At 42.3% G+C, this 22,549-nt stretch overlaps 2 protein-coding genes across 30 annotated transcripts in view; one reads left to right on the forward strand and one right to left on the reverse strand.

Moving 5' to 3' along the window:
- LOC123839207 (cleavage and polyadenylation specificity factor subunit 7-like) overlaps positions 1-22,549 on the forward strand; it is a 129,125-nt gene that overhangs the window by 79,346 nt on the left and 27,230 nt on the right. The gene's annotated exons all lie outside the window — the stretch shown is intronic.
- CHN1 (chimerin 1) overlaps positions 1,391-22,549 on the reverse strand; it is a 225,779-nt gene continuing 204,620 nt past the window's right edge. For 19 of the 23 annotated variants that reach the window (XM_064586703.1, XM_064586701.1, XM_064586702.1 and 16 more), the window contains 5 exons: positions 14,032-14,205; positions 13,201-13,278; positions 10,488-10,625; positions 3,587-3,692; positions 1,391-2,273 (listed from right to left, as the gene is read on the reverse strand). In XM_064586703.1, the coding sequence (XP_064442773.1) occupies positions 2,102-2,273; positions 3,587-3,692; positions 10,488-10,625; positions 13,201-13,278; positions 14,032-14,205 (668 nt within the window). In that variant the 3' untranslated portion in view covers positions 1,391-2,101. Of the gene's footprint in view, positions 2,274-3,586; positions 3,693-4,913; positions 5,062-6,430; positions 6,954-10,487; positions 10,626-13,200; positions 13,279-14,031; positions 14,206-22,549 lie in introns of those variants that run through there. The other 4 variants (XR_010410189.1, XR_010410190.1, XM_064586713.1 and 1 more) reach the window with 4 other exon arrangements.

A 22,549-nucleotide genomic window follows, 5' to 3' on the forward strand; every position in this document is an offset into this window, starting at 1 on the left:
AAATGGGACTGATTCATCAGGTGACTTGGAACCTCCTGGTAATATTCACACTTAACCCTGAACGTCTATGCAGTCCTGCTGGGGGAAGGCTACAGTGTTACCTCAGCACCACGGGGCTTACGTCTATACCTATGGATGAAAGACAGAAGTGATTTAAGTGGCATAGTGTGTGTGTGTGTCATTCTATGGCCTTTTAAAATGTGCTTGAGACCTCTTGAAGGAAGGCACAGTGTTAAATATTTCTGCTACCTGGATTTTCCTGGGTAATTTTATGGAATATTTTAAGTTTTAGTAAATCAGAACAATAAACGAATTTTCCCCTAGAAAAGAAAAAGTGCCCACTCGAAAGTCAACCATATCTGTTCCTTTTAGGAAAAGGACAGGGTGATTATATTCTAATAAAGCATAGTTCTTTACAACTGGATTTCTCCTTTAAAAAGACTTGGTACAAAATGAACATTAGCCATGAACACACAGCAGTTCAGTAGCCTTACCTGACCTGGGACCGATTTATGTGATCAGATTTCTCTGACAAATATATTTCATGAGTCAAGAGCACTGACTTACGTGTATAGTGCCGTTTGGTGGCCTCCATTTTAAAGAAAGTTTTTGTTATACAAATCTCTGTAGCCTCTGAATCTGTGCATCCAATGTTCAGTGTGATGACCTTTTCCGTGGGAGACTGTGGTTGAGAAGGCAGCGGTGAGGGACTAACCTTTGAACAACTGCACTTTTCTGAACACCTACATTACTAGTTATACTATCCACTTCCTATTAGAGCCCAGGGGCAAAACTAGGAAAAACTCCTCATTTCTGTCAGTTACCATCATCTTTGAGATAGTCTTCGTAGTGTCAAGGATTGAAGTGGCAAAAACACAAAAATGAGCCTTGCATTACTACTATTATTTTTTTTACTCTTAAAGCAGGATAGAACTTGAGTTCTGGAAGGATGCTCATTCAACAGACAAGGAAACGGACCTGGAGGGTCCTTAGTGCAAAGGCACATGGGTGGCGAGTAACCGTATCAGGCCCACCGCACGTGTCCTGGCATCGGGATGTACGTGGACCAACTCCTCTCTGGCAGCCTCATCAGCCCCACTGCATGTGAACACCAGCATTTCTGACAAACCAAACATTGAAGAAGTCACTCTCTTTAGTTAGTCTCTCTTCTTCTGGTGGCTCGAGAAGGAACTCCTGCCCCCCCACCCCCCACTGGAAGTTGAGAAGATAGTCTAGCAAGAAGAAAAATCCAATGAATGGGGATTTTAATCCTAAGCAGTTTTAAATTATTTGAGGAACTCAGTACAAAACCTTACTCAGTATTAAATAAATGGCCAAACACATTCTCCCAAATATGCTCAATCATGAGGAAAAAAGTAAGCTATCAATATTTTTGATTTCTGAAAGCCAAATTTAATAAATTAATAAATGCATGCCAGATAAAAACACAAAATCGCAACTAAAAAACCAATAATAACAGAAAATGTTCTGCATTGTACTTTTTTATTGGTGGATAATTGACTAAAGTAACAAATCTGAAAACACATTTTGCTTTTGCTGGAAAGAAAGGACTCTGTTAGAGAAGAACGAGGAGAAAGCAGAAGTGCAGCGTTTGCGAGAGTCGGCCTATGTTCTAGTCTATGGGGATGCGGGACAGCCAGAGGTGCTGTTCCATCCATTTGTGGGCACGTTTGTAGAAGCGTCAGAAACCAAAGACCTAGAACCCAAAAGCGAGTCACGACAGATTTACTCTGCGAAACATGCGGAATTACAACCACAGACTATCCGGGACAAAAAGGCGGTGCAGGCTTGTTGTCTCCTTTGTGTGGGGTTCCCTTGCCAAAGAGGGGGCTAATCATGCAGTAGCTTGAGTTTCTCTTAACATGATAAACACCCAGGGTTACTAGAACTGGAGCGCGTGTGTTCACTGTTGTACAAGGACAGCTGAGCGGTGCTACGGAAACAGTGGAAAGTTCCTTCATTTTAATCTGGCTATCTGCCCAAACTTCTAACCAAGAAATAATTCAGCTATAAGAGCCAGTTAAATTACTATAAAACATTCCTTCATCTGTAAAACACTTTTTCCCCTGCGAACTAAAATTTAAAATAAAATGTCTTCATTTTTGATCAGCAGCTCCACCACCAGTCTCTGATATCGTATATCGTTCAAGGCGGCCATGGCGTCTAGTTCTGGAGATCTCATCAGGGTCGGGCCGAACACAATGCCAAGGTTCTCGGCGTTCATAAGATTCTCCTTCTCGTGGAGGGTCACTCTGCAAAATAAAAGCAAAGGAGCGCACCTTCGTGTAAGTGCCCGCGTTCTGCACGGTGCTCAAGCGCTAGAACAAAAACCAGGTTCACAGTCAAGGTTCCTGCCCACTTAACTCTTCGGCTACGTTCTTTCTCTGTGCCCCTCTTCACTTCAAAGTAAATCCTATCAATAAATTAAACTTCTGGTGATCACTGAAGCTCCCGCCCGAGCTCACTGCTGGACTGTGGGGGGTGTTTGCACGTAGCAGACCAGGGGCTGGGTCGTCTCGATTATTCCATCAGCCCTCCTTCCACACTGGCTGTCCTGTTCCCTGGATTTTTATTGAGTATCTGGGGAGGGTGGTGGCGGTGGCACAGAGAGATGGCTGAGGGCAAGCGACCTGGTCGGGGAGCTGGGTGTTCGTATTCGCTCTCCTGCTATACAGCAAAGGCCCGGACTAGGATTTGAGAGCCGTTCCTTTGCTTTAGTGGGAAGGACTTAACTGCATCCATATATGAAGCAAACTTGAATTTACGAGTGAAGTTGTAAGCATATTGAACACAAGTTTTAGCTCCTGCTGCTTTTAAGGAGGGAAACCATGTAAATGCTAAATGCGCCATCAGCTAAATATTTATTTCTGGGTAGCTCTTGCCGAGAGGCATACAAAATAGATGTCAAGTTCTGTCTTTTTTGTTTCTAATTGGCTTTATATTTTGAAACCCTAAAACCACTAAAACTTGATCACATAATTTAAAATAGTTCCCTTCAACTGGTAGAGAGCGAGAGTGACCGAGCAGGGAAATGAAGTTATGCCACCACCCGTCTACTTAAGACCTGAAACCAGAAGTAACCGAAATATTTTATTTTCTATTCCTCCCTCTACCTCTTATTTTACTCCATTTTTTTATAGCAGTTTTCAGTGGGGGAGACATTAATGCAATAATCTAAAATCCTGTCACCAAGTGTCAAGTGCCTATTTTGGAGCAAGAAGTAAGAAAAGTGAGCCTTCTGGCGAGCTGCTTTGCTCTTTATTATGCTAATGCTCATGTCCTTACAGCTACAACCTTTTCTCTTTCCACAAAAATTCAGTTTATGTCCTTGGCAGAACATCAGTATCTCTCACATATTTGCAAACACAGACTGGAACTGCAAATACGTTTACGTCAGAATCCAGTCTGTATTCGGCACTGTAGCGCAGAATATTTTTAGCATTCCTTCTCAGCTTGTGCATTCATTTATTCCTTCAATAATCTGTCCTTTCTTTCCCCTTTGGTTTCATCTGATTCTTAAAATTCGGCTGCAGTACAAGGAGAAGCTTCCGAGTCTGGAACTTGCCTCTTGAGATGTGCCATGAGGTACCGCAGGGTTTCGCAGTGCGCAGGGGGCAGCAGCTTCAGTGCCTCGTGGAGGGTTTCTAATTGCTCGTCAGGATCCATAATTTCTGAGACAGCAAGGTGAATACCAAGGAGAAGAGCTTTAACAGACAACTTGTATAAATGCTTCACTGAATTCTATTCTTGTGGTGATCATCTAGGACCGGTAAGAAATTCTTTCTCACAGATCCTTGCCCACAGCTTTGGAAGATCTTTTTAAGGTTCAAGTCTCAGATTGCCAGAAGATTTAGTTTCAGTGCGGCAATACCATTTACTTGGACTTTTGGGGATGGCACCCACTTGATTCACTTGAGTGCCTTAGAGTCTGGTCACCATGGAACTTGGACACTGGATAGACAGGATGTAACCACAAAGCGTTCAGACACATGTATACACGGATTAAAAACTTAGACATTCGAATGAGGTCATCTTACAACATTACAGACCTACTTAAGGGATGTTAATTTGTTCAAGATATTTTGAACATCCCAGTTCAGCGACGGTAGACAAGCTCTGCCCCTGGCAACCCCTGCCAAAGTCTTAATTGGTATTCATGCTCTTTTCTTTTTAAACCAAGAAAGGCATCACCCAGTATTTACTTCCTTGGTTTTAATTTACTTCTTGTTATATAAAAAAGTCAAACCTACCCTCAGAGCACAAAAATACTCAACCACTTAGGACATTCAGGATAATGCAATAACCCTGTGGAGGCAATTCTAACTGTTGGGAGTGACCGCAGGTAAACGTGGCTCTTCCGAAGTGTAAACTTCAAAGGGAACCATCCTCATTTGGACATTTTAGTTCTGTCTTGGCCCCAAACCCAGCACGTTCCTTTGAGGTCACATTGCATTTAGTACATCCGTTATTCCCACAATCAGAAACAGCAGACGTCTTTGGAATGCTGGGCTCTCAAAAAGAGCACCCTAGCACATTCCTGCTTCTCCGATGTCAGGAAGATAGGGGGCCTTTAAATGTCGGGTTGCAGTGTAATTGCAAGGGGACCCCAGAGTGCTGAGTCTCAATCAGGGGAGCAGCCTTGACATGCTGGAAGGCCGCAGCAGACCGCAACGTATCGCTGAAGACACAAGACTAAGAATCCTAGTTTTCTAACATCTAAGACAAACCGATTCAATGCCAACGCGTCAGAATTTGGTTAAAACTGATAGAAAAATGAATGTGAGAGTTCCTAGCATTGGCAGTGCCGATCTGATAAATGTCAGAATGGGAAGAGTGAAGCTTTTTAATTCAAAGAAACTTTGGCCATTTTAGAATTTCAGCCCAAAGCTTACCCAGGGTTCCTGGTTCGTTTCTCAGTAATAAAGGATGTATTATTTGCCATGATAATTGATGCATGGTCTTTGAAACTTCGGGTCTTTAAAGAATGCCAGTTCATAACAGCAATACCATCTCGGATACTGAAATTCAATCATTTAATTTCTAGAATTAAGAAAATTCCATTTACTATAGAAACTATTACTTAGTATTTACTTACAATTTTTACCATAGGACTAATTAATCTGAAACTATGTTGTTTTGGAAATTGAAAAAAAGTAACAGTTTCCTTTTAATTTTCACATTTAATCTTTGCAGGGAGAATCTTGAGATGGTGTGAAATTAGGGATATTGTTGGTGGGCTAGCAAATAAAATTCTCTGCTCAGAGAGAGCTTATTTTCTCTCTTGCAGGGTGACTGACAATAATGAACACATACCTTCCCGTTTCTACTATATTAGAATGAGGCCAGTGCTATGGAAAAAAAGAGCAGGGTAAGAAACACTGCAAGTGTGATGGGATGCAATTTAAAATGAGGATCAGAGGTGCCTGGGTAGCTCAGTCATTAAGCATCTGCCTTCGGCTCAGGTCCTGATCCCAGGGTCCTGGGATTGAGCCCCACATCGGGCTCCCTGCTCGGCAGGAAGCCTGCTTCTCCCTCTCCCCTCCCCCTGCTTGTGTTCCCTCTCTCGCTCTCTGTCAAATAAATAAAATCTTCAAAAAAATAATAAAATGGGGATCAGCATAGACCTCAATGAGAAAGTAGGTCTTGAGTAAAGACTCTGAGGGTGTGGGGGAATGAACCACACAGAGATCTAGGGGAAGGGGTTCCAGGCAGAGGAGTAGCCATGCGAGGGTCCTGTGATGTTTGAGGACATGTGAGAAGCCAAATGCGGCTGAGCTAGAGTGAGCAAGAGGGGAATGGAAGGGAGTGAGGTCAGAAAGGTAGCAGGACACTGTTGTGTCCGTTGCCATCAGGCTGTTGCAGGGACTTAGCATTTACTGAGAGAAATGGGAAGGTGCTGAATAAGGGCATGATCTGACCGACATTGCTCACGGTATCTCTCCTCTGTCTGCCATGTGGGAAACAGACTATGGAAAGGCCAGAGTAAAAACAGACCATTCTAGTAACTATTACAAAAATCCAGGTGAGCGGGGAGCCTGGCTGGCACAGTCGGTTAAGCGTCTGACTCTTGGTTTCGGCTCCGGTCATGATCTCAGGGTCGTGGGACTGAGCCTCACAATGCGCTCCGTGCTCAGTGGGGAGTCTGCTGAAGATTCTTTCCCTCTGCCCCTCCCTCCATGCTCGTACATGCTTTCTTGCTCTCTCTCTCAAATAAATAAATCTTAAAAAAAAAACAAAACAAAAAAAACCCAGGTGAGGAATGACTGACTCTAGCTTAGACCAGGTGGTGGCAGTGAAGTTGGTAAGAAGTTGCTGGATTCTGGGGATAGTTTAAAGGTAGAGTCCATAGGATTTCCTGATGAGGGATGTAGGAGAAGGAGAAGAATCAAGAATGAGCTAAGTTTTGGGGTTAGGCAACTGGGAGGATGGAGCCTCCATTAAGATTATGGGTGGAAGAGGTTTCATGGGAAAGATCCAGGGTTCTATTCAAGATGTCATTGAGACATCCAAATGATCATGCTGATGGTGGATTAATCTGGTACTCAGGGAGAGGTCCAGACTGGAGATATAAATTGGAGGACCTATGATAAACTGCATTTGAATATTCTGACATCAAATTGACAGAGATTCTTCCCTGAAATTAATTTTTCTCGATTTTTTTCCTACTTAAAGGACTATTACCCATAATGTTTTCAGAGAACACAAATCTTTTGCCCTAAGAAGACCACGGCATAATTTAAGAGAAAGAAAGACAAAATGGAATGTATTTAGAAATGAACAACCACCATCGGTTGTTTCAAGTACGTGAAAGGCTTGCATGCGGAAGAGGGTGATACTAGGACCATTGCCAAGGGAGGGAGTTGAAAGCAGGCAGATCTCTGTTGCGCACAAGTAGGCCTTTCTGACTGTTGCATCCGTCCACCAGCAGCTGCCTGCCGAGAGAAGCGGTCATCTTGCAGTTACTGCGTATTTAAAAAAGAATGTGCTGTAGAAGGAAGTGTTGTTAACATGACCCTTTAGAAGACCTAGAAACTCTTAAGATTCTATGGTTCTCGATATAAAATTATGTTTACTCATTCAACGAGTATTTACTGAGCACCTATTATGTAAGTGCAGGACTCTCGCAGGTGCTGTGGGAAAATAAACACGAGGGAGAGAACGCCCTCTCGTAAAGGGGTTAGTCTAATAAGGAGGCCGAGACATGAGTGCAACCTTCCAGCATGAAGGAAGGAGGCTGTAGAAGAGGTCCTGGCGAAGTGTGATGGGGAGATGGAGGAGAGAGATTGCCTGGGGGCTGAGTGGAACAGAGGGGAGGAAGAGAAGGCATCGGAGGAAGGTCTGGAAGGATGTTGCAATGTGGACGTGGTGTGAGCAGGAAATACGCACCTGAACCTGTATCAGTATCTAGTTAAAAGTTCTTCTTAAAGTATGTGCTGTCAATTCTTTGAGAGAAATTCAAATAGAAGGAAAAAAGACTTAGCCATGCATAAGGGGTGACCCAGTGGCAGAGGTGAGGGAAAAACTCTGCAAATCCTCATCCCAGGCTTCCCTTTAGGACATTTTAAGTTGCTTGGGACAAAGAACCCTGGGTTTTATTTCTGAGTTTATCTGACTCACTCAGGGTTACACTCTGAGTCATATTTTCTAAGATCTTCTGGGAACAGAGCTCGTAGAGTCCTTGGCCAGAGAAAGATTCCCGCACACATTCCTGGCAGCGCCGTTTTCGTCGTGGTCAGGAAGTGGCCAAGTGCTGGCTTACTGAGCAGGCCTGTGAGAGGCACCTATCTTCCAGCCTTTGCACCAGGGGGTGGGGGGCGGGGGCAGCAGTGTTTTCACTGCGGGGGACAGAGAGAGGCAGCGAGGAAAAAGGGCTCGGTAGTCTGACACTTCCAGGTGGTTCAAGGGCAGTTTCCAGGGGATTATGAAGACCTTCAAGCCCTTAGATGAGATGCCCTGGCCTCCACCACCCATGTGTCCCTTTTTCATTTCCCGTAGCCACTGCCCTCCAGCTTCCAAGCTGCAGCATGTCCGAGGGAGGCTGCAACAGCAGAGCTCGGACAGCTTTTGCAGGAGAAAGCTTTAATGTGAACTCCGAGTTTCTGTTGGCAAGAAATGCTAATAAATGCCAGAGAAACCCGAGCCCTAAAGAACAGGGCCCCTGTTTCCTAGGGACTGAGTGATAAAAAGGTTCAAGAGCACCTGCATCAGGAAGGGTCAGCTAGCCCTGACCATCCTTTGGGAGGACTTCCTGCCCTCCTGCCCTCCTGCCTTCCTCCCGTGGGTAAGTCTTCTGTTCTACCAGGGAAGCCAGGCACTGGGCCGAGTAGAGAGAGCGAGGGCTGGGACTAATTAGACAAATGTGAGTTGGAATGCCAGGGCCACCTCCTCCAGCGATAGGACCTTGGACAATTTACTTAAACCGTGTAACATCTCCTTCCTAAAATGATATCCTGGCGGAGTGCCCGGCTGGCTCAGTTGGAAGAGCAGGCAACTCTTGATCTCGGGGTCATGGTTTGAGCCCCACATTGAGTGTAGAGATTACTAAACTAAAACTAAACTAGAATAAAAAAAACTAAACTAAAATGATATTGTGACTGTAAAGTGCCTAACATGATTCCTGGGACCTAGTATATGCCCTATAAATCTTAGCTTCTCTCATCTCCCTTGTGTGCCTATAAAGATAAGAGAAAGGCTGTATCTATGTGTCTAAATAATGAAACAGACTCTACTGCTACGAGAGACACAGACAAGGATACAGTGTTCCATAAACAATTGGATCAAAAGCAAACACGTACAATAAACGTTGATATTGTATATAAGTGTTAGGCGTGGTTTTGGTGTCGTGGCAATCACACATCAAAACAGTTGAAATTATAAGAAAGAATCTACCTTGATTTAGGAAAGTTTCTATCCTATGATGCACTTTGAAGAGCTCTCGGAGGTAGGACAGGGGGTTTGCTGATGTGAGACAGGAGGCCTGTTTCAGATACAAACCCCAGAACCCTGACAAATGGTTTGGAAGGTTAACCGAGGCAGCTGAGGTGGGTGTGGGGAATGAAGGTGAAACAATGTGAGGGTGTGGGGGGCAAAAGGCCTTGAACCCCAATAAGGAAGCCTTGGGTTTTTCTTCTACATAGATGAGGCGGTTGTGTAGAGTTCAGAACCTGGGTTTGAAGGATTGCTTTGTCCTCTGCAAATGAGGTGCCCTTGGCTTTGGCACAGAAGCCAAGTGTCAGTTTTATTCCAAAGTGATACCGGGGACAGGAACACTGCCCACTTGGGCCCTCAGTGTTGTCCTGGGGATCGGGGCAAACTGTGGACTGAGCAGCCCTTTGTGATGTGTGTGTCAAGTGCTGTCCATGTTCATGGCCATCAGACTTCTCTCTCTGGGGCGGAAACGTCTGGCCCACGAAACAACAACCATAAGCTCCCGCAGACAATTTTCATGATCAGCACTGAATCCACCCCAAAATAAGAGGAGTTAAATTCCAATGGAAGAGATCTAGAGTCTTTCAGGCTCCTAACATGGACATTTGTACAAATCAGTGTAATTCTCCTGGCTGTTCTCTAGGTGAGAGCTGGGCTGACCCGCAAGAAATCAGGGCTCTAGGGAACTAACCACAGAAATTCTCAACAAAAGCACTGAAGGGGAAACTAAAAATTAGAACAAAGCAAGTCTGTACTTCACGAAATTTCCAAGTCAAAAAGCAAATCAGTGTTACTAAGAAAGTGATGTTATTATTTAAAGATCAAGACAACATATGGTTTTTAAGAGAGAAAAGCAAATGACAGAAATAGCCTATCTTTTCTAAAAAAGGGCAATGCCAACACTTAAAATCTGTTAAAAATTCCCTTCTTTAAAAAAATGAAGTGTGAATTACAGGTATGAGTTTTGCACCATAAATAAAATTTGGCATATGAGCCTTTGCTTTTTTTCTCATTTGCATCTCAACTAGAACTTAAAAAACCACTTCTTGATCTAAAACAGTGCTCCTTAAAGTATGATCTACAGACCAGTGCCAGTTCACAAACTGTCTGTTAATGGTCTGTCACAGGATAAGGACAGAAATTGAAAGTAAGAATTTGGAAACTTATGGGATCTGATAGAGCAACTTTTATGACTAGCTGAATCTAATAACAAAATAGTTTGGTCCTGTTTTTCAATTTTATTTTTCTAGTTATTCATTTTTATTTTGTAGAAGTGTTGGTCCTCATCTGAGGAGCACTGGGAAAAGCCTTACTTTGGAAAATGAGGGTTAGCCCATTACAAAGAGGCTTCTGACGGCAGAAGTCACCAACAACTGACGTTGGAGAGGAGTTCAAAACTCTTGTGGGTGTATTAGCCATGGAGAGAGGTGAGGGGGAAATACTTAGTACGCATTCAAGAAACTCCGACAAACCAGGGAAGTGATTACCGCGAGGAGGCATTCTGTGAGGTTACTGGGAATGCGCGCCTTCATACTTACTGGCCGACTCGATGAACTTCGGGTAGGCGTCGTATGTGATGAGTGGGATCGGGAGATCCCGGAAGTACAGTTTCAGCGCGCCGGTGATGATGTTGATGTCTTCGTACATGTTCACAGAAATATCTGCCTTCTCACCATCTTGGAAGGATGTTAAAAACAATAAGTATCTGGATGCAGAGCACTGTTTTCATAACATATTTTTGTATACAGTCTTTAGAGATTGGCAATGCGTCAGTTTTTAGTATCAAATTCGGTGTGCTGATGTATATAAATGATCAATTTTCCGCGGAAAGCAAAATCGTCTTTTTTTTTTTTTTTTTTTTTTACTTTTCTATTCTGAAGTTACTTCTTTTTCCAGGTTTAACTAGGAGGGGGGGGAGTACAAGAGGACAGAGGTCAACAGCAATATTTGTAAATTCCAGGAGTACTTGAGAATTCCTAGGGGAATGATGTGGGATTGCTTTTTCTTTCTTTTTTAAATAAACCTAGAGGATTTGAAAAATAACAAGAAAGGCACTCCTAACTTACAAAAGGCCACCTCTGACTCACCCCAGGCTCCGACACATGACCATGACGTTGGGATGTTGTGTAAGCCCTGGGGGAAGGCAGATAGTGAGAAGTACTAGAATGAAATGAAACAAAACTTCAGAGTGCTGAAGGACCAAGAGAAGAAGTTATAAAAGAGAGGAGTATTTTAGAGGTGCTGGGCCTTCAGACTCGAGTAAAGCCGGCCTTCCTTTACTACCCTGCATTTAGTCACTGGTTAAAATACCTGAATTTTCATCTACAAAAGATTTAATTAGTGCCTACCCTGAGCTGATCTTATACTAGATTTCTTTTATTCCGTTTGGCTTATGAATGATTTCTAGCGATTAAAAAGCAGCCTCTTCCCTACACAGATATTAGAATGGCTAAAATCCAGAACCCTGATGACAAATGTTGGGAGACGATGTGGAGCCACAGAACTGTAAAGTGTTGGGAACGCAAAATGGTACAGCCACTTTGCGGGGTGGACGGTTTCTTACAAAGCTGAACATACTCTTACCATATAATCCAGCACTCACACTCCTGGGTGTTTACCCAGAAGAGCTGAAAACTACTTATGTCTACACAAAAATGTGCTCACAAATATTTATAGCCACTTTCATTCATAATTGCCAAAAAATTTGGAAGCAATTGAGATGCCCTTCAATAGGCGAATAAACTGTGATGTATCTAGACAAAGGAACATTATTGAGCAACAGCAAGAGAAGAGCTATCAAGCTATGAAAAGGCATGGGAGAACTTTAAATGCATATTGCTTAGTAAAGGCAATCAGCCGAAAAAGGCTACATTCTCTATGATTCCAACTATATGACGTTCTGGGAAAGGCAAAACTATGGAGTCAGTAGAAAGAACAGTGGTTGCCAGGAGCTCAGGGGGAGAAAGGGAAGGAAGAACAGGTAAAGCACAGATGATTTTTATGGTAGTAAAAATCCTATGTGCCACTGTAACATGGATATATGACATTATGCATTTGCCAAACCCACAGAACTGTACAACATAAAGAGTGAACTTCAATGTAACCTACTGACTTTAGTTATTAGTAACGTATCAATGTTGGTTCATCAATTCTAACAAATATAACTAAACTAATGCAAGATATTAATAACAGGAAACTGGGCTTGGGGTGGGGGCATGAGAGGAGAGCTTATATGGGAAATCTCTGTATTTCCTGTGAAATTTTGTAAGCTAAGACTACTGTTAACCTGAAACTGTAACCCTAGAACTACTCTAATGAAGTCTGTTTTTCTTTAAAGAAGCCTCTTTTAAATGCAAAATACCATGGCCTATCAGACATTCGCATCCAAGTGTGAGTTAGATCACCGGTATCTGTCTTTCCTACTTGGGTTGAAATCCCGGGCAGTGGCAGTACAAATTGGGCTAGACCACTTTCTGGGAGGAAAAGGCAATGAAGAATGCTTCACTGGGGGACCTTAGGCAAGTGTGCAGGTCCTAGGGGCCCGAAGACCTGGAGAAGAGGATGGGAGAGCACAAAAGGAAGGTAGAAGAATTAAGAAGGCAAATATCACCTCTATCAAAATTTTTATTCAGGACAAAAGAAAGAATACTGGTATTCTCTCCTGCCACATGGTTCCTGTTTCCATTATCTATTAGTTATTTTTCTATGAGAATCCAAATTTCAAATATCCTGTCTCATTACAGGGTACACGTCCAATTTTTGGTTTGGAAAATAAAGTTGCCAACCTTATAGTTCAGTCATATGATAGGTTAAACCGAATTTGGAGGTTGATCTGAGAACCCTTCTACCATTCAGCTAGTTCTTTCTATAGTAAGATATTATATTCATTGTACCTTAGTTCACTCTCCTTTCATTTCTTACTCTCTAAGCCACAGCACTTTTCAGGGCCTTGACAAGGACAGCCTCAGCGTTTTTGCACAGTCTTCTCTTGCCAAGGTCTTTACATATCCTGTTTCTTTGCTACTCAACCATTATCTGGTCAACCTCTATTCTCTGGAAAAGCCTCTTTTGATCTCCAGCATCCCCCCAACCCCAGCAAACTAGGTTATGTTCCACAGTTATAATTTTCCTTTATGGCACTGATTAAAATAAAATCAATAATGATTCTGTGGTGGGGGAATCTAAGTCATTAGATTCTCCCTGGCAGACAGCATTGTTGTCCTAAGTTAATGAACATGCTGAAGAACATACCTCTGTCAAAAGCCATCTTGACATCTTCAATTAAGTCACTAAATCCTGATACTCGATACAGTCCTTCAGAATTAAGACCTGTAAAAATAAAGCAAGGGAGCTAATTCGTTTCTTTGGAATTATGCCTTTTCTCCAAAGTTTAACTTCTTCCCATACTTCAGGCTGGGGAAGTAATGTGCATGAAAGAATGATTAAATATACTTGTTTAGAAACCTCTTTACATTTTCTCCTAAAATAAAACCATTGCACTCAGTTTTTAAACTCTGACCTATTGTTACCTGAGTGTTTGTAATTTGGCTCATCACTTAGTCTAATTAGATCAAATATGTTGAGTCTTAAGGGAAATAATTCATCACCCCAATTATACCTTAAATTCTTTTACATAACTGAAGACTAAGCTAACCATATTAATAGGTCCATACCAGAGTTTCCCAAATGGGAAATAATAATGAGGATGCAGCTCTGTTTTTTGGCTTAGGATAGTTTTAACAGAGCATTTACGTAACCCTTTGCTTCTTGGACCTAGAAAAAATGTAAAAAGTGAAAAACAAATTGCTATCTACATGTCAACTTCTATAGACTAGAAGATCCATCATCCATAAAAATATTTAAGCATATTTCCTATAACTAGTTAACTGTACCTTAAAATCAAGCTGGTTCATTATTTGCTAAATTAACTCATTTCAGACTTTCAGATGATTTGACATCTGAAATCATCCCCCCCTAAACTTACAGAAGACAACTGGATTATGCAGTGAAGCACCCAGAAGGGAATTAGAACTTGCATTCCTGGTGCATTATAACTGCTGAACCACACTGGAAACGCCTCACCTCTAGATTCAATTTCCCTGATGCACATGTCCACCACCATTGGTCGCTTAGTGATATGGGCTTTCACGAGTGTTGTGAGGTCACAGCTGTATACCTTCTTGACATGTTTCAAGTCTGGCTTACAGTCATTTGGGACCATCTTGGAACACTGCTTATGAACATTCAAACCACAATCTAAAAAAAATATAGAAAGGAAAAATTCATCAATGTTTTCAGAGTTTTGAGCATTCTGGAGTGTTTATTTTAGCAAAAGACACTCCCTCCAGCTTGAGTTAGGTTTAAAAGGGGACTAGCTTCCAGTAGTTTCTGCAGAGTGTAAAAACATTCTTCCCATCTTTTCTCTTGGAAAATTTTGGTTTTAAGTCAGCAGATGAGAATTCTAGCTCATGCTTCATCACTTGCTGTATGATCTCAGGAGAGATTCAACCCAAATAAAACAAAATTAATAAGTGTTTAAATGTCTACAAAATGTAATATGCCAAATAGGCAACTTAAAATTGTCCATTTCCTTAAAGTGACATAAAAATTATATTTGATGTGGGATATATAATTGTATTTTAATATATTGGATATGAAGAGGAATCAGATCTCCAAAAGTAAGAGTATCTCAGGGCCCTCTTAAAATCATGTTGCTCATATTCCTATCTATTCATAAGCCTTGAGATATATATAAAATAATAAATTTAGTGGCTAAAAACAACCGTGGTTGTTATTTACTATTAGCACCAGCTTACTGATGCCAAGCACTAGTCCAAGTGCTTTACATTACTTCCATTAAGCTCACAAAACTCTATGAAATAGGTACTATTTTTCTTATTTTATAAATCTGATGAAACCAAGCACATAAGTGTTAGGTAATTTACCTGAGGTCATGCAATGAGTGTGTAGTGGAGCTGAGATTCAAGGGTTATAGATGTTTCTATGGTTCACGATTTTAATACATATACCATGTTGCCTCTCCTGAAGTGTGTCCTTCGCTTTATAATTTTACAACTTCTCAGATGCTAGAACTCAAACATCTTCAAGTTAATGTTAGGAGATACTTGATTTTCAACAAGAAGAGAGCAACGGAATTTTAGAAGGGACCGAGAGGAATTCAAATATTTTGCTAAATTAGAGTGAAGAGTGTTAAACCATCGCTGAATAATTTAACTAAAATAAATGTCATCTTTATGTTTTTAAAAACATAACCCATTTGATGTTTTTCATAAGAACTTGATGTTGACCCCTTGTAAATCTGATTCAATTATATCCAGGCCTTAACGAAACAATTTGAAAATCCTACAAGTCCATGACCACTGCTTGTGGTCACTGGGCAAGCTTTAGTTTTGCTTGCTCTTTCAGCAAATGTTGGTGATTATCATTGTAATAATGACTTGGTAAAGCTGCGGTCTAGTTCTATACAGCAGTAACAATAAACAGAGATAAGGAACATTGGCCAAAATTTATAAATGGAATCATTCTTTCATTAACCATGTAGACACTGCCAACTTGCAATGAGTACGTAAGGCCTGTGTGACTCAAAGGGAGGAATTCCTATGTAGCGAGCACCTCCCATGTGCAGACAAGCTAGGTGTCGAGGGCAGTGAGTCTTTGCACACATGTGTGTAGGAGAACAGCACTGGAGATGGCATGGCCAGTGCCAACAATGCCCAACATTATCATCACTAAAGAATAGCAGTTGCTTCCTTGAATACAGAAATGGGCTTCCAGAGCACAGAGCTTGATCTATACTATGGGAGGAAATGACCCAACAGCATTCTGTATACTTAGACAATGTCCAAATGACTACATCACCCAGACCCCCAATTCCTCTTTATATGTCTATTAGCTACAGATAAAATTTCTGATTCAATCATAAGGCATATCAATGGCAAAATGTCCACGTAAAAGACCTTGTTTCCCCTGAACATTTTAACGTTTCCAAAACTTCTGTAACTTTGAATTAGCTCTATCATCTATTAGCGGTGCGATTTCGAGTGAGTTACCTTTCCTGTGCCTCAGTTATGTAAAATAGGAATAATAATAGTATTTATTATCTATCCATTATGTTCATGTGAGGCTTTAATATTAATATATGCAATTTCTTATGTGTAGTAGGTTAGAAGTGTTTACCAGGACTATGCTGTTGTCATTATCAAGAAGAAACTTTTTTTTTTTTTTTAAGACTTTATTTATTTGACAGAGAGAGAACAAGTAGGCAGAGGGAGAGGGAGAAGCAGGCTCCCCGCCGAGCAGGGAGCCCGATGCGGGGCTCGATCCCAGGACCCTGGGATCATGACCTGAGCCGAAGGCAGCTGCTTAACCACCTGAGCCACCCAGGGGCCCCAAAAGAAACTTTTGAGAGGCCTTTTCTATGCAGCACCCCAGGGTCCATTACATGGTATTGTCCTAATCAGCTTACGGGCAGAAGCTAAGTGGAACTCTGAGCCAGTTGTTTGTCACATGTGAATGTGACAGGACCTTGATGACTGGGGCTATAGCTGCTTCCTCATCTTTACTGTTCTAATACATTTCATTTACATAAAAGTGTCTCCAAATAGGTACTTCATTTTTCTTGGCTTTTACCAAATCTAGGGAGTTTTCAGCCACTCGTTTTTCAAATATTTTTTCGGCCTCTATCCTTTTCTGGGGCTCCAACAACACAAATGTTAAATCTTTGGCTATTCTGCTACAGGTCTCTGAGGCTCAGGTCACTTTTCAAAATTTACTTTCTTTCTCTTGTTTGAGTTGGATAATGTCTATTGATCTATCTTCAGGTTCACCAATTCCTTCCTTTGTCACCTCCATTCTGCTATTGAGCCCATCGGTCTGGTGACTTTATTGTTAATAAAATTTTCAGTTCTAAAATTTCTGCTTATTTTTTTTTAAGATTTTATTTATTTATTTGAGAGAGAGAGAATGAGAGAGAGCGAGTACATGAGAGGGGGGAGGGTCAGAGGGAGAAGCAGACTCCCCGCCGAGCAGGGAGCCCGATGTGGGACTTGATCCAGGGACTCCAGGATCACGACCTGAGCCGAAGGCAGTCGCCTAACCAACTGAGCCACCCAGGCACCCTCTGCTTATTTTTATCTTCATTTTCTAATTCCTATTTTTCATTTGTCTCAAGAGTGTTTATAATTGCTTGCTGGAGCAGTATTATGGTAGCTGCTTTCCTTGTCTGAGAATTCTAGCATCTAGGTCATGTCAGTATCGGCACCTGTTGATCGTCTTTTCTCGTCTGAGTTGAGATTTTCCTGCTTCTCAGTATGAAGTATAATTTTGAATTGAATCGTGGATATTTTTGAGTGTTACAAGAAGACTCTGGCTCCTATTGAAAATTTCCCTTTTAGCCGGCAGTTAACCTGTTGAGATTTAGAATGCACGTCCTAGTTCACCTCTGTAGGCCATGGTTCACATATCAACCTAGTTTACAAAGCCTTTGTAGTGCTACTGAAGTGCTCTTCTGCCCACCCTACTTGTATGTTACCCAAATGGCAGGACTGTACCCCACTTTTTTTTTTTTTTAAGATATTTTTCAACAGAGAGAGAGAGAGCGAGAGAGGGAACACAAGCATGGGGAGCGGGAGAGGGAGAAGCAGGCTTCCCGCGGAGCAGGGAGCCTGATGCGGGGCTCGATCCCAGGACCCTGGGACCATGAGCCGAAGGCCGACGCTTAATCAACTGAGCCACCCAGGCGCCCTGTACCCCACATCCTGGAGAAGGAGAGGACCACCTCCTAGTTACTGCAGGGTGAGGATGGAAGCCAGGGTTTGCCCAGAAACCCGGTTGAGAAGGAATGCCGAGCCGCATGGTACTATAGGGTACAAGTGAAAGACAAGTTAATGCTCCTGGTCTCAACGGCCCCATTACTGCAGGTCAGCAGGAAGACAGGGCTCCACCCAGACTTGGGCTGAGAGGGTGCTTTTTCTATTACGTGGTAGGGATGGAAGTCCAGGTGCCACCCACAGGCTCAGCCAGGAGGGATACCACTTTCTTCCTGTGAGACAGTGCGGAATGACAGGGCTCCGCTCACTCCCAGGGCAGAGGCGCACCCTGGGGACTACAGGGTGGGGCGAAACCGGGTTCTGCCCATAGACTGTGGCGGCGGCGGCAGCATTGTGCCTTGTTCATGACGCTCACCTGGAGGACAGCAGGAAGGATGGAACGGTTTGGCTGGCTGGGCTACATTTTCCCAGGGCTTTGGCTAGGAAGAGCAGGCTTTTCTGTGGATTATGTTTTTGTCTGTGCTTGTTGGCACTGATGGGTTGTGGGCTTCTCCCGTGCCCAGGCTGGGGGTACATGGGAGGGAGGAAAAAAGCCAACCCCCAACCACCAGGCAACTTGCTGCTGGGTTCCTTGGGTTGGCCTGCCTGCTTTTCTCCATTTTCAGAGTCTTCTCATAGTTGATGTATAGATTTTGTACAGGGTCTTTTGTTACTAATATTGTGAAGAATAAAATGAAACCTATTTATTCATCTCATCCAGAACCAGAAGAACTCCTACACAGTATTTTAAATGTATAAAAGCAAAGCTTCATAATTTCAAATTAACGTGTCTCATACTTTAAGTGTATACAAAGAAGTGACAGATCCAGTTGGAAAGGGCTGTTGGTGACAGCCTATCCCAGTGCCTTTACCTTACAGACAGAGGCAATAAAGCTCCAAGAGGCTAAATGACTTGTTCAGATTACTCAGCCAGAAAGTGCTAGAACTGTGATGTAGCCTTGGCCTCCGGATTCCCAGCTTGTGCTCTTCCCACCAAGTGATGCATGCCACTCTTCACTAGCAGTATATCACATACTCTGAGTTATGGTTTTCAGCCCTGAAGATGAATTTGCTAGTTTCAGCCTCTTATTCAGTAATGTTTATTGTACCCATTATTTGTTGTATATTCTTGAGTTTAAAAGACATTGCTATATTTTACTGTTTTATATATATATGATTTGGCAAGGACTTTTTTTATATCTGTGTACTTTTATTTTTTTGTTTTTATTTTAATTCCAGTTAACATACAGTATGAGTTTCATATGTACAATGTAGTGATTCAACACTTCCATACGTGACCCTGTGCTCATCACAAGTGTCCTCCCTTATCCCCATCACCTACTTCACCCATCCGCCCACCAAACTCCCCTCTGGTGACCATCAGTTTGTTCTCTGTTGGTAACAATCTGTTTCTTGGTTTGTCTCTCTCTTTTCTTCCCCTTGGCTCGTTTATTTCCTAAATTCCACATATGAGTGAAATCATTGGCAAGGACCTTTAAAAAGCAGTGATAGAAGCTACCCATTATATTCTTGTTTTTGTCATATTCTTTCCCTATGTATAAATTCCATATGGAAAACCACTACAAAGCAAACCAGTAAAATTTTGACACATAATCAAAACCTGTGAATGGCACTAGTGGTCTGATATTAATACTAACTTTTTTACTTTCAATAATTGCAGTTACCTACCACTTTAAACATTAGGCTCCTAGGATTATTTGTGACTCAGTGAAAAGTGGGTAAAGTGATGACTGAGCTCAGATTTAGGAATTAAGGAAGATGGAAATGTTTTCTAAACTGATATTCTTTCATTTGAATAAGATTGAACTATGGGACAACATATTCTGCTCAATTTTAGAAATAAATTTTTGGCAGCATTGGATATGAAGTCCTTCAGACAAAGGATAGGGCAAAGTCATAAAAATAAAGCATCTTTATACCCTTAAGTTCACGGTGCAATATACCGGCTCTGAGCTCGCTCTGAAAATCGCTCCTGCAGGGACTAGCCATACATCAATATTTCAGCTTGCCATTAAGACTTTATTTGGTTTTCATACTTATTTATTATCATCATATAACTCCTCTATCGTTCCATTTCTCCCAAGGAAGCTCTATACTATAAACAACAACAAAAGTCCACAGAAGATCATTTCATTTGTTGCATCTCTTGGTTTAGTAGGTTATTTTTATGCTACAATTGAAGCACATTTCCCCCTCCTAATCCTTCAAGTTAATAAGCATGGACTAAACCGTATGAAAGGAAACATGAAAAAGCTCAAATCGCATTTTATTCTGTCCTTTATTAATGTTTCTATTACTTAAACTACTGACTTTAAGCTACTCTCAGATTTCAGATTTCCTGGGGCTTGATTTCCCTAAAAAACATGTTTCATATCTAGAAAGCCCAAAAATCTATCTTTTGGAAAAAAGGTGGTATTATTTACATTTTATTGATTAAGCCTTTAAGGGGTACTTTTTTTTTTTTTAAGATTTATTTATTTATTTATTAGAAAGAGAGAGAGCATGGGGGGGGGGGAGGTCAGAGGGAGAAGCAGACTCCCCGCCAAGCAGGGAGCCCGATATGGGACTTGATCCCGGGACTCCAGGATCATGACCTGAGCTGAAGGCAGTCGCTTAACCAACTGAGCCACCCAGGCGCCCTTAAGGGGTAATGTTAATGTGTGTTTTGAAAGAAAAGATAATTGCTTATTCTTTGAGTGTTCATATTTTATTTATTTTTTTAAAAGATTTTTTTTTTAAAAAGATTTTATTTATTTATTTGAGAGAATGAGAGAGAGAGAGCATGAGAGGGAGAGGGTCAGAGGGAGAAGCAGACTCCCTGCCGAGCAGAGAGCCCGATGCGGGACTCAATCCCGGGACTCCAGGATCATGACCTGAGCCGAAGGCAGTCGCTTAACCAACTGAGCCACCCAGGCGCCCTAAAAGATTTTTTTTTAAGTACTCTCTATACCCAACGTGGGGCTTGGACTCACAACCCCGAGATCAAGAGTCACATGCTCTACCAACCACGCCAGCCAGGTGCCCCATGAGTGTTCATATTTTAAATAATTGTGAATGAAAGTTTTATTCTAAAACATGTACCTTAGATGTCCCCCCTCCCTGAATCCCCATCCAGGAAAAGTGGGAATAGCCCAATTCTAATATGTATCAGAAGTCATTACTTTCATAAGCAAAATTAAAAAGAGTAACTTGTTCTTTGGGATATTTATGAAAATACTGCTACATGAAACTTCTAAGCAAGTCTAATCAATTTTTCACTGGTAATTTATAAGGACACCTGGGTGGCTCGGTTGGTTAAGCATGTGGCTCTTGGGTTCGGCTCAGGTCATGATCTCAGGGTAGTGAGACTAAGCCCTGTGTGGGGCTCTGTGCTCAGCACCGAGTCTGCTCGAGATTCTCCCTCCCTCTCCTTCCCCCTCTGCACCACCCCCCATGCTCGCTCGCTCTCTCAGATAAATGAATAAATATGATCTTTAACCAAAAAAAGGACAAACATAACTTTTTAGGTACAATCAAAGCAGTAATTAAAATATTACTTCCACTCCTTCTCTTCAACCTAAAAAAGCTAAGACCTTGTATACTTTAAGCAATGAATATGCTTTTATTATTAGGAAAAAACTGCTCCCGTTCCCGTGTGTGTGTGTGTGTGTGTGTGTGTGTAAGTAACAGCAATGCTAATGACACACTGGAAAAAGAGTCACTTGAATGGCCAATACCAAATGGATGTGTGATTTACAATTATTATCTGGCTTAATTCTTAGACTATTCTGGCAAGGCTAACCTGAAAACAACTCCGGAATGCTGGTGGAATAATGGTCTTTTTGATGGGAGGGGTGTTTGGCAGTCTCCATGATTATATAACAATAGGTTATTTTAACTTACAAACTTACATTTCGTAGAGAAAGGACAAATAGTTTGGGGAAACTATTTTGTCTGAATGAGGCTCCTCTGAACTTTGCTGTTAAAAACTACCTGTTGTGCTCATAAATATTTTGGTCAGAGCCCCACTCCCGAGCTGTAGTTCCATGCCCCCCTGCACCCTCCTTGTACTCTTTCAAGCAGTTTCGAGGGAGGGAGACGTTGGTAGATGAAGAGGATGTGTCATGCCTGCTCCGGAATCTGGTGGCTGGTGTCACAAAGGCCGCGTCCGCACTGACTGGCCCTCCGTGGCCCCTTTTGGTGGCAGCGAGCTTAGCAGCTGGCCTAGAGCTTGCGGGGCGGAAGGGACAGCTTGCCTCTTACTAGCTGGATTCCGTCTGCTTCCGACAGTAACTCTGCCAGGCTGGTGACTGGAACACCACCCAACACTTCACATGATGTTTAACAACAAAAAGTAGAGGGGGTGGGGAGATACAAAACTGAGGCTTGTGGGAAACGCTCCCTGAAAAATTCCTGACGAGCTCTCTTCTGCCTTGGTGGATTTTGAAACAAGACGGCAGAACGAAGCAAGCTGTCTTAGGATCAACAGCAGATAAACACATCTCCTCTCTGGTAGGCAGCTAGCCTGCCCTCTGCCTTTGGAAGTAGGATGCTGAGTGGCTAGTGGCTAGTGCGCTTAGTTCCCTAGCGGTGCGGGGACAAATGACCACAAACTCAGTGGCTTACAACATTAGGAGTTGATGCCCTAGTTCTGGGGCACAGAAGTCCAAAATCAGTTTCCCTAGGTGGCCATCAAGGTGCTAGCAGGCCCGTGCCCCTTCTGGAGGCACCAGGGGAGGATGTGTTCCTCTTCCCCCTTTTCCAGCTTCTAG

Source organism: Mirounga angustirostris, unplaced genomic scaffold (genome assembly GCF_029215605.1).
Source record: "Mirounga angustirostris isolate CCGP_5_RB_7025 unplaced genomic scaffold, mMirAng1.0.hap1 SCAF_3, whole genome shotgun sequence".
Lineage (NCBI taxonomy): Eukaryota > Metazoa > Chordata > Mammalia > Carnivora > Phocidae > Mirounga > Mirounga angustirostris.